Source organism: Oculina patagonica, chromosome 13 (genome assembly GCF_052425735.1).
Source record: "Oculina patagonica isolate OP01 chromosome 13, crgOcupat, whole genome shotgun sequence".
In the NCBI taxonomy this organism is placed as follows: Eukaryota; Metazoa; Cnidaria; class Anthozoa; order Scleractinia; family Oculinidae; genus Oculina; species Oculina patagonica.
The window spans coordinates 3,350,351-3,370,862 of record NC_135770.1 but is presented as its reverse complement, the minus strand read 5'-3'; the positions used below and the strand labels follow the sequence as shown (position 1 = coordinate 3,370,862).

Sequence of the window (20,512 nt, the reverse complement as noted above, 5' to 3'; positions counted from 1 at the left end):
GGCCGTACTTTCGTGTGTCGTAATTGGTCGAGTGCATCATGAGAAACCATAGTTACGCTTTCGACGAAGACCAGATACCAGATACTGTAAAACGGTCTTGTCATATAATTTGTAAATTTGCCGTTCTGTATTGGAATTGGTCATCCAATCTATTTCGCTTTTCACTTGTTTAGAAAGGGCACGATATGCTGTCAGTTGTATCTTTTTATCAAATAGGCTAACACCAGCTAGCTGGCCAGGTACATGTATTTACATGTGTTGTCATGACTTTGCTCTGTCGACAGCAATATCTGCGTATGAATCATACTTGCATGGTGGTCATGATTTTTTCTGGAATAGTTATGTCGAATCAACAAGTTTTTGGAAGTTGATTGTATAATAAAATTGAACGCTAAAAAATTTGAACGACGTTTCGACCGTTCGACGGTCATTTTCAAGTTAGGTGTTTGAATAAAATTACATGTGTAAATATAGTAAAAGCGCTAAAATATGTACATACTAGTTGTACCTATCGTTAATTAAGTGCCAACGAGCGAAATACTCATGTTTGTTCATAAGAACAGATATTGAATGGTTTTTGATAGAACTATATTTGAAATGACCACTGTTATGGTAAATTGTATTTTAGGTAATATGCAATAAAAGGGCTATTTCTCTGGTGTTCATAAATGACACAGGCTTGATAGCCTGCGTAGCAAGCGCCGTAGTTTCCAGCGCGCGTATTCTCGCGATCGCGCACTCTTTTAAACACACTAAAAAACGTACACAGATGTCTGCTACGCTAACTTGACCGGTCAAGGATTATTTGGAGACAAAATGACTGTTTATTCAAGTTAACATTACATTTGCCGTTAGAAGCAAACAACTTTTGACTTTCTTGTGTGTATGACATGCAGTAATTTTAGTGAGCGTCGCTTTGAATTGATGTTATTCCTACGCGGAGCGAAAATGCGTGCCAAATAAAATATAAACGGTATTTGATTTGGAATAAATCATCGGTCAGAAATTACTATAAACACAATCAACACTAAAAGGAAGCATTTACCCGACTTCAGCATTCTCATAAGTCATCTATTTGAAGTCAACAGTCCGTTTTGATTTTCATGTCTCTCTCTTCGATCGTAAATCAAAGGACTCCAAAGTCGAAAGATTATTTCATCGCTTTGAAGACCTTGATCGAATATTCTGTAGGGTATTCTCTTTCGATTTATAGTTCCCTAAAGGTGTATTTATCGGTAAAGGAATGAATGACCACATTGAAAATTTTAACAGCGAGCCGCGTGGACGCCATTTTGGTCATTTGCTCTCTAGCAAGGAGTGAGAGACTGGGAACCAGTTGGGAAGAACAATACAATCCAAATATGGGGTTTACTTACACCCAAATATGGTCAAAAAAAAGTCCCTTACGCAGAACGTAAGATTTTCTCTGCCTATACACTCATACGCACACGGCTCTATAATTCTGCCGCCTCGACAGCCTCACCTCTTGGCTCGGCTGTCTCGTTGGCAACAAACAATAGACAATAAGAATAAATAGGCTAAAAATGGCTAAAAAATAACTTTGTGCGAATGGCATGCATAGTTGTAAAAGATATAATTAAAAACGTAAGGCAAGCGAATAAGACGACGAGAATAAGAACATTAAAATACCTAAAAATATCTAAACAAATAATTTCGCGCGGAGCGAGTCACTCTGTTTGTTAAGTTTCGGTTTCAGAAGTCTAATAAAAAGCATTTCAGAAATCAAACAGTCAAGCTTGCTTTGGCACTTCCTTAAAATCTTAAAGTTCTTCTCGATGTTGTGTGGCTCCTTTCCATGTTGTTCTTTCACGTGATGTCCGATAGATGATCCTTTGTGTTCTTCGATGCGCTGGTGCAAGTGTCGACAAGAATAGCCGAGGAAATCTGCATCACACAGATCACACTTATAATAATAAACAGCGCTTTGTTGGTTTACGATGGGCGGTTTCTGTTCCTTCACTTTAATTGTGTCTTCGATCTTACGGCTGGTGTAAACTGGATGGATCTCGGTGTTTATCTTTCGGCTGAGATCGCTCAGTTGCCTGCGTACTGAGTTTGCTGCTTTTTGATCCTTATACATTTGAGGACACGCATTTCCCGTTACAACTTTCGCCTCGACGAATTGTTGGATGGTGGTTTCTACGAGGGATTCTGGATATTGTAAACGGGCAAAGGTCTCCTTAAGACGTTCGCATTCTTGATGGAAAAAATTAAAAAAGTTGCCAGTTCGAGGAAAGCTTGAATGCGCGATTCAGCATTGTTTTAAGTAGTGAGTGCTTGTACTTTACATCAACATGGCTTTGGTTGTGTAATAAAAGCCCAGTATCTGTCGGTTTCTTGTAGACCTTCGTGTCCAGCTGGGTTCCATTTTTGATAATCTCCATTCCTAGAAACGGTAGTTTGTTGTTGTCTTCCAGTTCCATTGTGAAACTGACAGAGGGATGGATTTCGTTAAGTGTTGATAAGAATTCACAGGCAGCTGTAGCATTAGGCATTTTGCTGAGAGTATCGTCGACGTAACGCTTGTAAAATGCAGGCATCTTGTTTTGGATTTCTAGTTGCTCTTCGATGCCGCACATGAAGGTATTGGCCATAAGAGGTCCGAGCGGAGACCCCATGGCAACACCGTCCACCTGTTCATACAAATTTCCCTAAAATTGAAACAGCTGATTCTTGGTGGCAATTCCAAGCAACTCAATTAGGTCAGGTTTAGTGATGTTGAGGTTGTACTCCTTATTAAACCAATCATCCTGGAATGCTTTCTCTGCCAGGAGTTCCATAGTTTCATTAACAGGTAACATTATACAATCAACTTCCAAAAACATGTTGATTCGAATTTTAAAACGCCAAAACCAGCTTCACTTGTTCCGACGACTGGAACAGTGCAGCATAAAGCAAGTCAGTTGTGAAACTGCTATCGAATTCTTGAAACTGTGTAAAAACCTTGATTTGACACCAACCTTTGCAAAAGTCGACAGGACAAAAGCTGCAAAATGGAAAGGAACAGCGAAGGCCTTCGAGGAGAATGTGATTGCGGAAGAATTACGGCAGAAAGCAAAACGGATGACCGAGCTAAGAGAAGAGATCAACGAGATCTATGATGAAATCCGTGAAAAATGCTTGCCACTTCGCTTTGCCTGCATTCTAAGAACCATCGTCATTCTTCGCAACGAGAAATACGCTGAATTGATGAATGGTCACACAAAGAAGATCTCCAGGCTTCTTTACAACAACACTGATGTCGATGAACATATCACTAACCTATCTTCGTACAGGCTTTCTTTCTATCAAAAGCTAGTTTTGTGCCGCGGGCTTGACTTTGCTCTCCCACAACTGAGTGAGGAAAACAGGAACTTGCCGCTGCAACTTTGCGTTCCATTGCCCTAAACTACATAAAGCGGAAAGATCAAACACCACCAAAAGCTATGCTGAGAGCGATCAGTCAGTTAAAGAAGAAAGATGACATCATTATTACCCGTCCAGATAAAGGCTCAGGAATTGTAGTGATGGACAAAACAGATTACGTCCACCTGCTGAAAGAGGCATCCATCAACGATGAATCGAAATTCATACCTGTCCAGCTAGAAAGACCGAAAACAAGGAAAAGACCCCCAAAACATTACCACCCACTTCTTCGAAAAGAGAAGGAGTTAACCTCTATCGTCCGAAGGATCTTACCAAAACAGATCGCCGATTTAGTCATTCAGAAAGGTTCCAGACTTGCTCACCTGTACGGACTACCAAAGACGCACAAGAAACAGCTTGCCGTGCGCCCAATATTATCAGCGACAGGAACTTACAACTATAAACTTACAAAATGGTTGGACGAGAAGTTAAAACCACTTTCCCTAAACACAAATAATAACAATGTGAGCCACAAAAAACACATTCTTCTAGATCTTTAATGGACAAAGAAAACACTGACGATGATAAATTATCCTTAAAGTTTTAACTGACTTATATAGTATATAACGGTTAACTCTCAGATGAAGAAGCAAATTCCTTTCCCTCCGTGGTACAAGGGGAAGCTGTGGATGGAACCCCTCCACGAGGTTTTTGTTCTATCAAAGCCTATTGAAATCATTTTGTGCTGAGCAGAAGGTCCTTGGCTTACTCTACAAGATGACATGTTTTTTTTTTTTATGGGCCGTGATGCCAGATGACATCATACGCCATACCTTCTTTGATTTCGCCATTGTAATAGAAAGTTTAAAATCAAGTCGGAATGCTTATGGAATTTAAAATTAAGCAAATTAGACAATTATGTTGTTAAACAACTGGATAAATAAAGAAAAATGCAAAAATTAAGATATTAGGCCAAACTTTCTTGTAATTATGGCATTGCCATGGGAACATCAAAAGTCATGGACACATGGTTGGCATATCAAAATTTCCGCAAGGGATGAATGGACAGCTACTGATATTTTGGCACAAAAGAGTAAATCCTTTTGTCAAACCCCCGAAAAAAAACCTTAAGAGGAGATGCATCCACCCCCATGTACTTCGGTTAATTAAAGTTACCGAATTTATAGAAAACAGTCCTCTTCAGAAATTTAATATTTAGATTATTTCATTTGTATACAACATCTAGTGACAACAGTAAACAGCGCTGTTTTCCGCAAAGGAAAAATTTCGCAAGTCAGAAAATTAATAATGTAAAATAAATGACGAAATATGATTGGCTCACACAAGTGTAGGTCTTTGAAATTTGAAATGAGCTGTTGGTCAAACCCTTATTACATTTGGGAGCGTTATTACATTTGTAGTCAAACCCTTATTACATTTGTGGTCAAACCCTTATTACACTTGAGGGCGTTATTACATTTGTGGTCAATTATTACATTTGTGGCTTCAACAATCAGGAAAACAAAAGAGGCCAATGGGTTTTATTCACGAAAATACAACTTTCTTAAGAAAGAGTTTGTAAACAAGACAATGGAATCGAATTACATTTCACACGAAATTTGCATACATTTGAAATTGCAAAAAGAAGTATCTCTGCCGAGACATAATAGCGAGACCTTGCATTAATAATTATGTATTCTGATCTTATTGTTGTTTTTTATGCATTAACTATTTGAAAGTGGTTCTCATCGATGAAAACAAAACGGTTTTTCATTCACTGCTTGAAGTATTTATAGACGTGAAAACATTCGCTTAATCAAATTACATTCTGCACGAAATATTTTGTATCCATTTGTCCCGAAACTTTGAGGAAATTGAAATCTTCGTGGACAGTACTGCATAAAAGCAGTTCATAGAATTGAATAAAAATATAAGAACCATATTGATAAAGGAAATTTTAAAACTTTATTTTGGCTCATTTTGGCAAAATTCAGGATATTTAAAGACTGCCAGTAAACGGCTGTATCTTGTCTGTCTCTAACGATTTTGCTACGGTTTCGACCGAGCTAATTTTTCAACATGATATCATGGTAGTGGGCAGAAGTCGGTTCGTTCTGAATTTTTCAATACGGTATACAAGTTACAGGTCAATATACAGACCCTCTGTACAGTAAAAAACGTTTTGGGAACAAACCATTGTGAACTTATTTTCTATGTTGATCAGTAAAAATCCTTAGTGCGACATGGGGTTTGTTATCAAGTTCGTTAGTACGTTAGTACTGCAAGGTGTATAACCTCAGAGAATTATTATCAAGTGTGTTTTGTTTTATTAGCGGTTTATACTCTAAGGTCTTGGTATGGGAGATCAAAATTAAGGCAAATTTATCTGATTGCTTGGCACAGATTAGTACGATACTGAATTGGTTAGGAAATGTAAACAAACATTAAATTGAATGAGAGTAGAAAGGGAGGGACAGGTGGGGGGGAAAGGCTAAGGAGATGGAAAGGGAGGGAGAATTAAAATACATGCTTGGTTATATCACGCAACCTTTGACTTCTGTTGTTTTCTCACAAGAACAAAACTTAAGGTGGGGTTCTACCTGAATTTGAATGAAACTTTAAGAGATTTAAAGAAGGAATTGAAGAAAAGAATGGAAACACCTCCAAACAGTTGACCCCCTCGCAAGAGCACTCCGGGTTGTCAGGAGATTGTTTGGTGTCCGTCCACCAATTTTTAACTTCAAATTCAAATTTTAAAATCACATTAAATCTCCAATATTTCTTATTTGTCTAAATTTTACTAATCCTTTGAGAAAAACTGTCGCCTCCCAGACATCCCCCAAAATCGTCCAAAAATTAACAAAATACTGCAAAAGAAATATATATGGGATAAGTAAAGCTTTTTTGGATTCCTTGAAACGCGGCTGAAATAGTTTTCAGTGTTTTCAAGCCCTTATACTTTGGGTCAGTACTACTATTCTTCACCAGTTGCTATTACAGTAATGGCATGAAACAAATACCTAGTCATTGGTCAATAAGTTGTGATCATTTTCTTGACAATAGTAGTTACCTGATTAGGAGTTGTATACTGTTCCATTAAAGTGTAAAGGCTGGAAAATACTGAAATGCGTCAGCCACCTAAAGCGTTGGAAAAATTGGTCTTCAGGTAAAAACCCCGCCTTTATTAAGTATTGCAAAAAAGGCTGCACTTTGCTAAGTGTTACAAATTTATATTCCCTAGACGTCTAGTTCAATCGTTTATTTGTATTGTGCGAAATACATGTATATTTTTATAAATTGAGACCATTATGTCATTAAGTAATAATGCAATCTTAAAAACATTCCAGATTTTCATTATTAAATAGAAACACGAAAAATTCAAATTTGGGAAAACAAGCCTGTCAAAATGACGTTGCCATGGTGATTTCAAGTTACTGGCACAATAACTAATCCTACCAAATTATTGCAAGATAAATTTTAGATAAACGCGCAAAGTTTGGCAGCGTTTGGTTGAATCTTGAAAAAGTTATAAGCATCCAAAGTCAGCGTGGGCCTCAAAAGCCCCCCCCCCCCCCCCCCCGGCCTGAATAGGTTTAAGTGACTGTTTTTACAGTGATTTTTACTGTACTGTACCCTGCCTTTCAAGTCAAAACAGATAGCTTATTATTAAGCGCCCAATTTTAAGCTTCTCAAGCTTCCTGTTAAAAAAAAAAATTGGATTTGAAAAAAAAAAAATTTTGGATTGAAAAAAAAAAAAAATTGCACATGGCCCATGATGGCCGGGCCATAGCCCACCAGGCATTTCAACTTTAGATATCCCAGAATGCACAGGCAGTAAACTGACAAAATGGCCGCCAGTCAGAGTCAGAAATAGCGATTGCAAACAGATCATGAATTGATCAAGTATATTAATATATGTAAGACAAAATTAATATTTGCAGCGAAATGAGATTTTGGACTTTGTTAAAATCAATTACCCTACTTACGCATGGAGCCCTCGTACTCTCTCTTGTTGACTACAATATTTGGCATGGAGTTCGCCGATTTAATATACCATCAATGTAGCTGTCGCAAAAGAAATGGATGGTCTTGGTAGTCTACTAGGCTAAAGAGCCTTACATTAAAAAATTTGTGAAGTTCATGACTTGAGCGTGCCACTTGAGAAATCTGGTATATGCCGTGATGACCGGTCAACCCACAAGGGCTTGAAGAAAGAGGATGTATGGGAAGACCTAAATAGCCGCAAAGACAACTCAATGCTATGAAAGGACGATTATTTTCTTGGCGACCTTAGTTTCAAAATGTCATTAATATATTGTATGCAGAATTTAAATTAATACCAGAAGAATTAAAGCAAATCAGTTTCCTATGAAAACTGCATCAAATCTAAGGCAGGGAGGACATGACAAAGTATCCCAAAACGGGTGGTCCTTTCAGCGGTATACTTGAATTGATCGGCAAATCATCATTCAAAACCTGATCTGTTTGCAATCGCTATTTCTGACTCTGGCGGCCATTTTGTCAGTTTACTGCCTGTGCATTCTGGGATATCTAAAGTCGAAATGCCTGATGGGCTATGGCCATCATGGGCCACGTGCAATTTTTTTTTTCAATCCAAATTTTTTTTTTTCAAATCCACATTTTTTTAAAAGTAAAAACAAAAAAAATAAAAAAATAAAAGTAAAAAAATAATAAATAAAAAAAAAAAAAAAATAAAATAAATATAAAAGTAAAAAAAAAAATAAAATAAAATGAAAGAAAAAAATAAAAACTGAAGTGAAAAACTAAAAATAAAGTAGAAAAGATACCAAAATCTCTATGGCTCTAATGGGCCACAATACTGGTGTGACAGCTGTGCAATGACAGCACTGCATCAACCGTCCACCCTAACTTGCGACCCTAAAACAGGAATGCAAATAGCAAGCCTTATTGGATGTGCTTCTTACTTCAATTTAATGAGGCCATGTGAAAAATTTTCAGCGAATTAAGCATAACATTGGCAAGTCTCGTTAAGATTGGTCTCAAAGCAAAACAAAAAACAAAACAAAAAACAAGGACTCTCAGATAGTCTGCAGTTCATGCAGACCAAAACTGATCAATCTCTGTGGCAAAAATATGAAAGGTGTCTCAAGTTCACCTACCCAAACCAGCTAGGGTTTTTTTCTAACTCAACCTTGGCAAAAGACTGAATTTTAATCCAACGTCCTGTTTACAGTTCTAGCAAGGATAAGAAACCCTAAAATGTCCTCTGTGGCATACTGTACATGGTTAGCTTTTTAAGCAAAGTTGAGACCCTTGCTCAACAAGTTTTCCAAGCGCAAAATTCCCCAAACAAAAAAATTAAAAACTGAAAAATAATTCTTCGAAGACCCCAACCTTTGTAATACCTTACTACGGAGGTTTTCTATTGTTAAAACTTCCTGCAAGCAGGATGCTAAAAGCCCTTCTGCAGACATGCAATTGCAAATATATTGTTTACAACATAATTTTCAGATTGTGAAGACTGTTATATTCTAATGACAGACAGATTTCTTTCGTTAAGTCACTGATTAATCATTCAGGGCATTCACAGCCAATCAAAATTTTGACAAACCATGCTCTCTCTAAGAATGGGTACTTATAATGCTTTTTGATGAGTGTTCAGACAGGTATCTTCTCTCTTTTTTCAACTTTTTTGTTTGTTTACAAGCAAAAGGAAGGAGAATAGCGGTTTAAAAGTTGGGCAATCTCGAACCACATTCTTGTTCTCAAGGGACTGTTTTAATTTCTCAAGGAAATATTTTAATTTCTCAAGGGATTACTTTCCGCTGTGAAAACGTGACTTGGCAAATTTACAAACTTAAAAAAAAATTAATTTAAAAGTGACATGTCAGCTTTCTTATCTCAACGCACGTGTGTCTGAAAGGCGATCTATACAAAGCGTCACACTAACAATGGATTGTGTAACTAACACTAACACACGAATAAATAATCACTGGCACTTACATCATTTAAAAATTACAAACGTCAAAAATAAACCATACCAAAAAAACTCGCTCTTTTCAAAGATATTATTGAAGTTAAAACAAATGCAAGAAATGGGGGCTTCTTTTAGGTTAGAAGCGGTTAAAAATTAGGCCAAATTTGGTTGCTACAAGCACCACTTTGCAATGTTAATTATTAGCGCTTTGCAATCCAAGTAGATGTGACCTCGCGTTGACAGTAATGTTGCATGAATTGGCTTTACAACATGCGATCGTATCTACGCAGTTCGAGTAAAATTTCAGTCAAAGACAGCAAAATTCTTTCGTATTTCATCTTCAAATATAATTCGAAAGCATTCACTGTATATATGGCTTTTGTTTAATCCTTTTTAAGCCCACGAAGAAGCTGTCTTGATATCCGACCCTCGCAGAGCCCAGACAAAATGCAGCACGAGTGTATCGATTTGTTAATAATGCCGCGCGCAATGTTTTCTCTGACAGTAGAAAAGGTATTTTTTCGTGCTTTTTCGTGGAGCAATCGTAACGATACGGCCTTTATAACAATTCAAATATGGTGTCGCAAAAACAAAGCGTCAAATGCATATTTTGCTGTTTTATTTGCTAATTTCGCTGCCGTAATCGACTGCCTCGAAAGGTCCTTGCAATTTTAAAGTATAGAATTGTCAGATCTCGGTGAAATTTGCACTGTTTATTTGTGTAATGTTGAGGAATATGTGTATAAATACCAGGCGTGGACAAGCCATTTTGACAAAATTATATGGCTGCATTTCCTCCACGAAGATAGGAAATTGTTAAACTAAACTACAAAGCAACTGTAATGAAAGTTTGAAGAACAATGCACAGGATAAACCTTCGACTCATACTTCATGCAAAAAAGTCGGTATCTCAAAGAGACTTTGATTCTCTCACGAGGCCATCTCTTGCCTTCCCAGGTGCTTGTTACACAGGCTACAAGTGATTGGGCTATTTATATAATGAGATTGATCGTAGCACGAGTCAAGTTCGAGCCCGAGTCAAGTTCGAGTCACGAGTCAAGTTTGAGTTAAATAATTTTTTTCACTATTTCTTTCTTTTAATAATAATAAACTATCGTTTGACTGTTATTAAGAGCAGTAGTTAGGTTTGATTCAACAATTTTTTTTAACTGCAGAAGCGATCGCAAAGATTTCATTTTGCATTTTAAAATAAATATACCGGTAAGCTAAATTACCGGTATTCCTTGCTCCGCCATTCAATTCTTACTGTTTTTATAACTTTTTAATATGCTTTTTCGCCTTTCAATACGCTTTTTACCAGCAGTTTCTTGGTTTTGTCTTGGTTACTGAGGAATATATATTTTTCCCTTCACACGAGATTATCATCGTGTTCTTTTTTCAAGACATAGAAAATAAAACAAACAAATTTGTCACACAGTTAGACTGCATATATTTTTTGGTTCAAAATTATTTTTATCCGATTCAGAATAACTTCGGGCAGATTTGAATTCGACATCAGTCTTGACTTGACTGAGAAAAATGGAGCACATGCATTAGTGTCTCGGAATCCCAAAGATGCGGGAAACAATTTTATAAGTGAACTTGTTTCTTAATTGTCGTTGACCCCTGGTGTATTTATTCTGTATGGCAAAGGTGAAAGAAACAACAAACAATAACATTTATTAGATAATTAAGCGCTTAGAAATGCCTTTCAACCGTATGCGAATGAGAGCAGAGTGTGAAAAGCACGACCAGCGTTTCGCCATGTTTAAGACGTCATGCAAATTGAAGCTGTCATGATTTGTATTTGATATTTCGGCGGCCGCTTGTCTGTTCGCTATAATTTGCAGGCGACGTTCAAGTTCCCTTGATTTTTTGTCGTGAAAATGGAACCTCTGCTTCAGTTGTGTATATATTAATCCAGGTAGGAATGTATAAGGAAAGTTATTGGAAACCCCGGGTTGGAAACCAAGGAATATTTTTCTTCTTTGAAAAGCAACTGCTGCTAACCAATTAATGAATGAGCTCTCGCAATCGGCAGTAAAAAAAATCCAATCTTGCTGTTCTTGTGCCTCTGGTAAATCATTTTCACCAGCAATTAAAACCAAAAAGACTTGACTTTTATCTTGACTCGAACTTGACTCGTGACCCGAATTTGACTCGTGCTACGAACCCCGGGGGGGGGGGGGGGACTCCCATATGAAACGGACGGGGATGCTCGTCGGAAATTTTGAAAAGAACCCCTAAAAGAGACCAATCTGGGTGTGGCTCAAGCCTTTCTTGACCCCTAAAAGATACCAAAAAACTAAGAATGGAGTTTATATTTGTATATTTCTTCGTGTGTAACCCTAAACGAGACCATTATGGCTAGAAATATAGGCGTTTTGGGCGTTTTTTCCCGGAACACCCTAAGCGAGACCAAAAGTCCGAAATTTACACCCCTAAGCGAGACGACGAGCATCCCCATCACTTTCATATGCGAGTCCCCCCCCCCCCCCGGGCTACGAACAAACTCTTATATAATTTGTCACGAGTTTGCAGATGTTGTTTTTAATATCCCTCCCTTTCAATGCCTAAGATTATCAAAAGTGTAGTAAGCTTTATTTAAACGTATTTTTTCAGCTTGTTTAACCCAGAAAGACGACCTTTATAGCAAACAGACTGTGCAGTAACAATTAGGCTAAAACAGAAGCTTCTGGCTAAAACCTAGACTGTCCACAGCCTCTCGATTTTTCAACGCAAAGAAGCAAAAGGAAGCGAGCTTCTTCCGTTTTGCGCTGGCGTCCAGTTCTCGCCGTTCTCACCGCACGCTCATCGATCGAAAAAACACGAAAAAATAGAGGGCTGTGGACAGTCTAGCTAAAACCCGGGCTAAAAATATAAGTGAGTCCTGTTTTGTTTTTCTACTCATTTCAGCATGATTCAAAGACGAATCACCGCAGACTTAGATAGTTATTACTCTTCTGTCCCTTAAACACAATATTTTCACTTTTTCTTACCTCTACTAAAGCAAAACAGTCCATAAGTAACCTGCAAAACACTTGGACGCGATGGATCTGAACTAAGATCTGGAAGCGGCCATTGAAGTACTGGGGCCCAGTCTGCTCGCCACAACCAGAAACGGAAACAATAACACTAAACCGAGGACAGGACTAGCGGAACATTGGAATGAATCGATGGAAAGCTGAACTCTCACTATACAGTGGTTTTCAGAAAGGTCCTAACTAAGATTAAAAATACTTAATAAGACTATATACAATAAAGCGAAAAATACTAACTTGAAATTTAAAAAAAAAAAAGAATTAACTAAAAAACCTACTTAGAACGCTACGCTTAAGATTTACAAAATCAAGTGCATTTCTGGTGTCTCTGTCTAGGTTATTCCAGTCTTTCGGCGAGTGATAACACACTCTCTGCTTTCCCCAATTTTTGGTTACATGAGGTAGCCTAAGCATGTCTTTATTCCTTGTGTTATAGCTATGAATGTCTTTGTTAGCTAGTAACTCCATAGAGTGATCCATAAGTCTATTTGCTGTTTTTCAACTTCTTTCTTTCTTTTATAATTGTAAAATGAAACCAAAAAAGAAAACTAAACAATTACATAAAACAGATTTTATTCAAACATTCTTTTGCACTGACATCCTTTGAAATTCATTGCCACATGCTCCTACCTTCAGAGGCAGGGGGGGGGGGAGGGAGGGTACTCAGGTATGTTTTGGGTGGGTATGTGCCTCCCGCTCCCCCCAAAGAACCCTGTTTTAAAAAGAATTTGAATCGAAAATGATACCCAGTTCTAGAAACAGGTCAATTTTTGAAAACACCCTGTTTTGGCTGCTAATAATATGAGCGGTACTACCTTCTTACATAGTACCGGTCAGAGGGACACAAGTTAGCTGATCTCATTTCTATATAGTAGAACGAATGCTTTTCAAACGAGCCTCTAAGTGCTCGTGAAATCCGATTTCCAACCTAGCATATTTAAAAAAAAAAACATACTTTTCTTCGTATTATCTTCCTTCCTCCTCTATGCGAGTTTGTAGCCACAAAACAAGTCAATAATGAGACGCCATATTGGATTTACCGAGAAATTTCCGAGAGCCAGTCGAGTCGGAAAGTCATCTCCAGTACTTCTCGGCTGTCCCTCTGAGCGGTCCTATTTAGGCACAACCCAGACGCTTGGTGTATGGCTAAGCAGGAATTTGACAAGGGGAATTCCCAGCCAGCTGATAATCAGGAAAATCAATCAACAAATAACCTTTCTTTTGGCTTTCAATATTATCATTTCCCCTACTCATACCTAAAGCAAAATAGTCGGTATCTCGAAGAGATCTTTGATTGTTAATTTAGAACATTCGAGTCATTCTACTGCCAGCTTTACACTAAATCTATTTCAAAAGCACATAAAAGTATCATTCCATTTTCAATTTTGTAACACATAAATTTTTGCTTCACCAGCTAAAAAATTAGGCAAATAGGACGTTTTATCTAAAATAGGTTAAGATAGGAGTAATGCTCCAAAAATAGAAAAACATACCAGTAGGAACTGTAGACCATGCAGTCTGTTCTTGCCTTATCTTTTTGCATTTTAAATGCAATAAGGACTGGAATAACTCTTATGGTCTCGTTTCAGATATTCACGAAAAAAGTGTAAAAGCTACCTATTCAGCCACCATCTTCAAAATGTACCATTCAAGATATAATTATATATTGTAATACCAAAAGCAGACATTGTTCTTGTCTTTTTTTGTGAGAGTTCCCGTCTCTCTGACCTGGGATGCATACTTTTAGATTATATTTTTAGGTTCTGTAAAATTCTTGGAGAATAATTCAAATAACAAGGAACATTCACTAGCAAAACAATTATGGAAATTGAGGCAAAAAGAGGGAAGAAGTCTACTGGTAAGGATATCTGAGAAGGAACTGGGATTGAACAGAAAATCTTGTCACCATTAGAAGGGGTCTAAATTTTTTGGAATAACCCATTCAGAGCTACGTGGCTAAAAAAAGCTGTCAAGGGTTTTCTGCATTATACGTCTTTTAAGATTTCCCTTCATAACTATTTAATTATTTTCAACAAATATAGCCTTTTTTTTTTTTTTTTTTTAAAAAAAAATTTTTTATATTTATATAAAATATAAAAAATTTTTCTCCCCCGGGAATTTTTTTTAATATTTATAAAAAAAAAAAAAAACACCTAAACAAAAAACTGGAAGATAAAGAAAAATATTTTACCTTTTAAAATTTTTTTGCGCTCCGAATTTGAAAAAAATTTAAACCCTTTTAACTATGTATCCGGAGCAGGAAACCAATATTTTCAATTGTAAATATAGCAGTGGTCACAATGTGAAAATACTGATCAGATGACACTAAGTAATTTTATACTTTTTCTTGTTTGATTTCTTTCAAGTCACTTAAAAGTTCAGCGATGCTGAAGGCCCTTTCCTGCTTCTCAATCTCACAAGTTGTTCCTGTGCTGCAAATTGCTTTATCTTGCTTTAGGACCTCGTTCCCATTGTAAAACTGGCCATGCTGATTAGCTTCAAAAGGCTTGTCACCTTTGTGTAAACTTATATGCATTGTAAAGTTTCCTTCTGAATTAAAAGGCTTATCTCCTGTGTGTGTTATTTTATGTTGGTTTAAATCTCCTGAAAACACTTCCCCCCTATTACATTCAAAAGGCCTCTCTCCTGTGTGTGTTCTTTTATGTCGCCTTAAAACTCCTGAACGACTAAAACACTTGCCACACTGGTTACATCCAAAAGGCTTCTCTCTTGTGTGTGTTATTTCATGTTGCTTTAAATGTCCTGCCAGATTAAAACACTTGCCACACTTGTTACATTCAAAAGGCTTCTCTCCTGTGTGTGTTCTTTCATGTCGCCTTAAATGTCCTGAACGCCTAAAACACTTGCCACACTGGTTACATTCAAAAGGCTTCTCTCCAGTGTGAGTTCTTTCATGTTGGATTAATTCTCTTACGTGACAAAAAAACTTGCCACACTGGTTACATTCAAAAGGCTTCTCTCCTGTGCGTGTTCTTTCATGTTGCTTTAAATGTCCTTCCTGATTAAAACACTTGCCACACTGGTTACATTCAAAAGGCTTCTCTCCTGTGTGAGTTCTTTTATGTTGGTTTAAATGTCCTGCCCGATTAAAACACTTGCCACACTGGTTACATTCAAAAGGCTTCTCTCCTGTGTGAGTTCTTTTATGTTGCTTTAAATGTCCTGCCTGACTAAAACACTTGCCACACTGGTTACATTCAAAAGGCTTCTCTCCAGTGTGTGTTCTTTTATGTTCCTTTAAATGTCCTTCCTGACTAAAACACTTACCACACTGGTTACATTCAAAGGGCTTCTCTCCTGTGTGTGTTCTTTTATGTTGCTCTAAATTTCCTACGCGATTAAATTTCTTGCCACACTGGTTACATTCAAAAGCCATCTCTCCTGTGTGTGTTCTTTTATGTTGCTTTAAATTTGATGCGTGATTAAAACGCTTGCCACACTGGTTACATTTAAAAGGCTTCACTCCTGTGTGTGTTCTTTTATGTCGCCTTAAATCTCCTGAAAAACTAAAACACTTGCCACACTGGTTACATTCAAAAGGCTTCTCTCCTGTGTGTGTTCTTTTATGTTGCTCTAAATTTCCTACGCGATTAAAACGCTTGCCACACTGGTTACATTCAAAAGGCTTCTCTCCTGTGTGTGTTCTTTTATGTTGCTTTAAATTTCCTGCCTGATTAAAACACTTGCCACACTGGTTACATTCAAAAGTCTTGTCTCCTGTGTGAGTTGTTTTGTTTGATGCATGTTCATCCTGATGGTCAGTTTTAGTGAAACTCATGATGCACTTTGTGTAATCTTTAGCCATAAAGGTATGTGCACTTTACCCACTCCCACATCATGCCATTCTCAGACCTTAAAACAAACAAAAAGTTAATATCAGTGTGTAGTTCCATAAAATGTCCATACTTCCCTCTAACATGTTGATTTAACCCTATCCAGGCAGGCGGAAAGTGCCCACTTATGAATACTTACAAGGTTTTTAAGATTTAACCAAACACTGCCAAACTTTGCAAGTTTGTCTAAAATTTATCCGGGAATAATTTGGTAGGATATGTTGTTGTGTTGGGAACATGATGTTACCATGGCAACGGAATTTTGACAGACATGTTTCACCAAATGTGTTATTTTTTTTGTTCCTATAATGCAATTACTTTCACCTATTTATTTATTTTTGTTTTTGCACTGTTTTATTGATTTTGAGTCTTTTCCGTAATTTTTGGCGGTTTTCTGGTGTTTTGGAAAACTTTTGAAATCCAAGATGGCAGTTCCAAAAAGGTGGCAGTTTTGACATCATGATGTAATTGTCACGTGATGTGAAGTCATCATCACACGTGGTATATATCAAAAGATAGATTTATGGACATACTATATATCCACCAAGTTTTATTGTGATTGCTTAAATATTCTGGAAGTTACAGAGCGGGGCAGAATCACCCCCCACCCCCCAGGTCAGTGGTCAGAGATCTAAAAAGGCCTGGTATGAATAGGGTTAAAGTGACCACCTCCCTGGAAATTCCAGCTGAGTGTCATACTTTTGTTAAGCTTTTTGGCTTTTGAGACCCTCTACTCCCTCAGAATTTTCAGTTTCCCTCTGTGGGCTGTTTATCGATATTTGCTGGAACCACACATTATGTCATGTTATTTGCAAGAAATTATACGATGTAATAATAATAATAATAATTGCGTTCGACGAAGGAGAGCGCAAGCCTAATTTTGTTTATGCGCCCTGTGTCTTTTGAGTTGGTATGCCTGTGTACTGTTATGCAGTCGCATTGCGCGCGCACATGTATGGACTCCAGATTGGCCGCCCCAATTGATTTTTGCAGGGGCAAATCTCGGCCGGGAAACTGGTAGCCACAGTTGGCCTCGATTTCATGTAAAGCAAGATGGCATCCCAAACGCAGCTTAGAACATTATTTTGCTTAAAAAAAAAGGGTTAAAAACGTGTTGCCAAAATTGTAATTTTGCCAAAAATGTCATGGAGAACATTAGAAGGTTATGCAAATCAAAAAGTGTAATTGTCTCTTTCGATGAATCAGAACCGCCTGAGAAAAGAAAGGCAAAAAAGTACGACTCCAGACTGGCAGAGTTCTTTTATTCAAATGTGGGGAAAAAAAGTATGGAACAGCACAACGCAAGATTTGAACGATCGGCTGAAATGTTCTGTGACGACCGGAGCCGGCAAATGGAACAAACAAACGCCACAGTTGACATTTTTGAAGATTTGCCATCAAAATAATTGTATTCAACGTTTATCTTCCGTTATTAAATTGTTGTTATTCGTGCCACAAAGGTCACCCCTTTCAAAACAAATGTTGTGCAAAAGTCACGTAGCAATCATAGTCTTTTTTTAGGATGCTCGTTTTTTTTCCAACCTTTTTCAACGCAATTAGCCATGTTCAAAACGAGCAGGGGACTGGGTACGAATATTCCATATTGATTGCACTGAAAAACTGGGCCCGTCATCTGAAAGAGCATCCAAAAATTAGTAACTTAACCAAATTTGAGAGTTATTGGTTTAAACGCAAAGGCATGGAACTCTTTTAAAAATCGTTAAAATAAAAGAGCTTAGTATGGCTGGATGGACAGCTGTCCCTCCAATCCATACTAAGCTCTCTTATTTTAGCAATTTCTAAAAGGGAACCATACCTATGCGTTTAAACCAATAACTCTCAAATTTGGTTGAGTTACTAATTTTTGGATGCTCTTTCAGATGACGGGCCCAGTTTTTCAGTGCAATCGATATTGAATATTCGTACCCAGTCCCCTGCTCGTTTTGAACATGGCTAATTCTCCAACGAACTTTCAACATGCCAAATGCTTGTTCCACTACAGATCGTAGCGCACCGAACTTTAGGTTTTAAACTTTCTCTGCTCCTGAGTCAGGCGTCCTCTGTCTGGGGAGGGTTTCACTAGCCAGTTCGTTAGCGGATAGGCACTGTTGCCAGCTAAAAGGGGCCTTATTTCTATTTTTATTGCCTGTTGGACCACTAAAAATTTGCTCGTTTGCTGCAAGTTCAGAAAAAGAAAACATCATCTCTTTTTAGCATGCCTGTATTTTTACATAATAAGCCCTTTACAATAATTACTCCTAACCTACTATTTGATAAACTAGCGCGCTAGTTGCGACCTTTGCAAAGAAACATTAGTTCTTTGATATGAAATTCCGGCGGCCTCAGATCAATAAGGAAATGTTGACATGGCGGGAAAAATATTGACATGGCGGGAAAATTTGGCGGCCTCAGAAAGCAAACACGCATGGAATGCACCTTTCCCCCTGTAGAATTATCTTGTGTCGTCATGACAACATCATACGACACAACACAAAAAGGTAAATAGAAGTTAATTAGCGTAGTTTAGATAAGCATTTACAGAAAACTCATGAGTTTTTATTTGCACAATTTGAGTCTTTACTTTTTTATGCTGTAACAAGATAAATTGATGTACCGGTATTTGTATTTTGAGGCCGTTTGTACGAATAAACATCATGCATGCGCTTTTATCTATGACAACCTTATTGCAAAAAGGTGTATTTTAAATTTGTAAAAAATTAATATGATTTTACAATTTATTGTAATGTACCTCGTTTTATTATTTGGTCTTTGTTGTGTTTGGCATCATACCATTAGCTTTAAACCACTTTCCTGCACTGTCTAACGTATCCTGTAATTTCTGTTGGATCTCCTCACAAGTATTACCACTTGACCAGATTGTTGTGTCGTCTGCGTAGATATCTACTTCGGCTTTCTTAAGTGATAGTGGTAGGTCGTTGATGTAGATGGAGAAGAGAGCAGGCCCTAATATGGACCCTTGTGGGACCCCTAGTTTGAGTTCTAGAGGGCTGGACAATGAACCTGACATGGAGCATTGCTGTGAGCGGTTGCAGAGGTATGAAGTAAACCATTCTAGGGCTTTAGGGCTTATATGGTATTTAGAAAGCTTGGATTGAAGAATATCGTGATTAACTAGGTCAAAGGCCTTACTAAGGTCCATAAAGACAGTTCCAACAAGTTTACTATTATCCATTTCTTTCAGCCATTTGTCGGTAATGTTAAGAAGAGCAGTTTCACAGGAGTGATTGGCTCTGTAAGCTGATTGGTTGATGTAAAGCAGCTTATTTGTTTTCAAGTGTTCGTGGAATGCTAGTGATACATGTCTTTCGAGAGGTTTCGAGAGTATCGGCAAGACCGAGATTGGACGAAAGTTGCCTCTTTGGTGAGTTGATTCTTTTTTGTGAACAGGAGTTACCTTGGCTTTTTTAAACGCATCCGGGAAGATACCACTTGAAATACTTGCATTGTAGATGTTTTCAAGACTTGGAGATATCGCCGGCAAGGCTGACTTTAGTAGGCGGATACTTATTTCATCCAGACCTGTTGCTTTGTTGAGTGAGATCTTTCTGAGGTTCTGTTCTATAATATTCCTGGTAATAGGTGGTGTGTGTAGCAGGCACCTGTGTAGTTTTTGGGTGTGCAAGTGATTTGGGAAAGGTGCGAGACCGCCACACAAGGGAAAAATGGGGAAGACACCTGACCGGAAACCCACTGAAATGGTTTGCCCTCCACAATCAAAATTAATTAAAATAATTATCATTAATTTATGTGACAACACTGCATCAACAATCAAAGTAAATAAGTAAGAACAGTCATCATTCTTGCAGGCACAAAACCTGAAACCATTCGTTTTTGCAGCAAGAAAGTAGACTGCAAGCAGTCTCTTTCTTCCCCTACTATTTGACCCTAAAACCCGAATGCCAGCAGATTTAGCCCTATTAGATTTGCCTCTTACTGGTATTTCAATTTATTCAGGCCACCTGAATGATTTTTAGCGAATGCGTAACAGCGGCCAGTCTCGCTCAAATTGGTCTTATAGCAAAAGACAAAGAGGACTCTCAGATAGTCTGTAGTCCATGTGGACCAAAACTGATCAATCTCTGAGGCAAAAATCCAACAGCTGTCTCAAGTTCACCTGCACATTTTTACCAACTTGGGTTTTTTTTCTAACCTAACTTGGCAAAAGACTACCTTTCAATCCAGTGTCCTGTTTACAGTTCAGGAATAACACAAGCACATTTTGTCTGCACTAGCAAGGATAAGAAACTCTTAAATGTCCTCTCTGGCATACT

The 20,512-nt window shown here is 37.7% G+C and overlaps 4 protein-coding genes across 4 annotated transcripts in view; all 4 read right to left on the bottom strand.

Moving 5' to 3' along the window:
• Positions 1 to 12,806, bottom strand: part of LOC144636879 (uncharacterized) — a 40,056-nt gene extending 27,250 nt beyond the window's left edge. The window contains exon 1 of the mRNA XM_078496082.1: positions 12,325 to 12,806. The gene's annotated coding sequence lies outside the window, so the exon portion shown is untranslated. The remainder of the gene's footprint in view (positions 1 to 12,324) is intronic.
• Positions 1 to 20,512, bottom strand: part of LOC144635925 (uncharacterized) — a 96,617-nt gene that overhangs the window by 68,024 nt on the left and 8,081 nt on the right. The window lies entirely within an intron of this gene.
• Positions 2,232 to 2,639, bottom strand: LOC144636878 (uncharacterized). Its single transcript, XM_078496081.1, has one exon. The coding sequence runs from the start codon at positions 2,637 to 2,639 to the stop codon at positions 2,232 to 2,234; it is 408 nt and encodes a 135-aa protein (XP_078352207.1).
• Positions 12,921 to 20,512, bottom strand: part of LOC144635983 (uncharacterized) — a 39,969-nt gene continuing 32,377 nt past the window's right edge. The window contains exons 3-4 of the mRNA XM_078495120.1: positions 14,657 to 16,096; positions 12,921 to 14,409 (exon numbers count right to left, since the gene is read on the bottom strand). Of these exons, the coding sequence (XP_078351246.1) occupies positions 14,702 to 16,096 (1,395 nt within the window). The 3' untranslated portion in view covers positions 12,921 to 14,409; positions 14,657 to 14,701. The remainder of the gene's footprint in view (positions 14,410 to 14,656; positions 16,097 to 20,512) is intronic.

What these genes read in the sequence shown, in the direction of transcription:
- LOC144636878 (XM_078496081.1), bottom strand. Translation starts at nt 2,639, where the DNA reads ATGGGGTCTCCGCTCGGACCTCTTATGGCCAATACCTTCATGTGCGGC.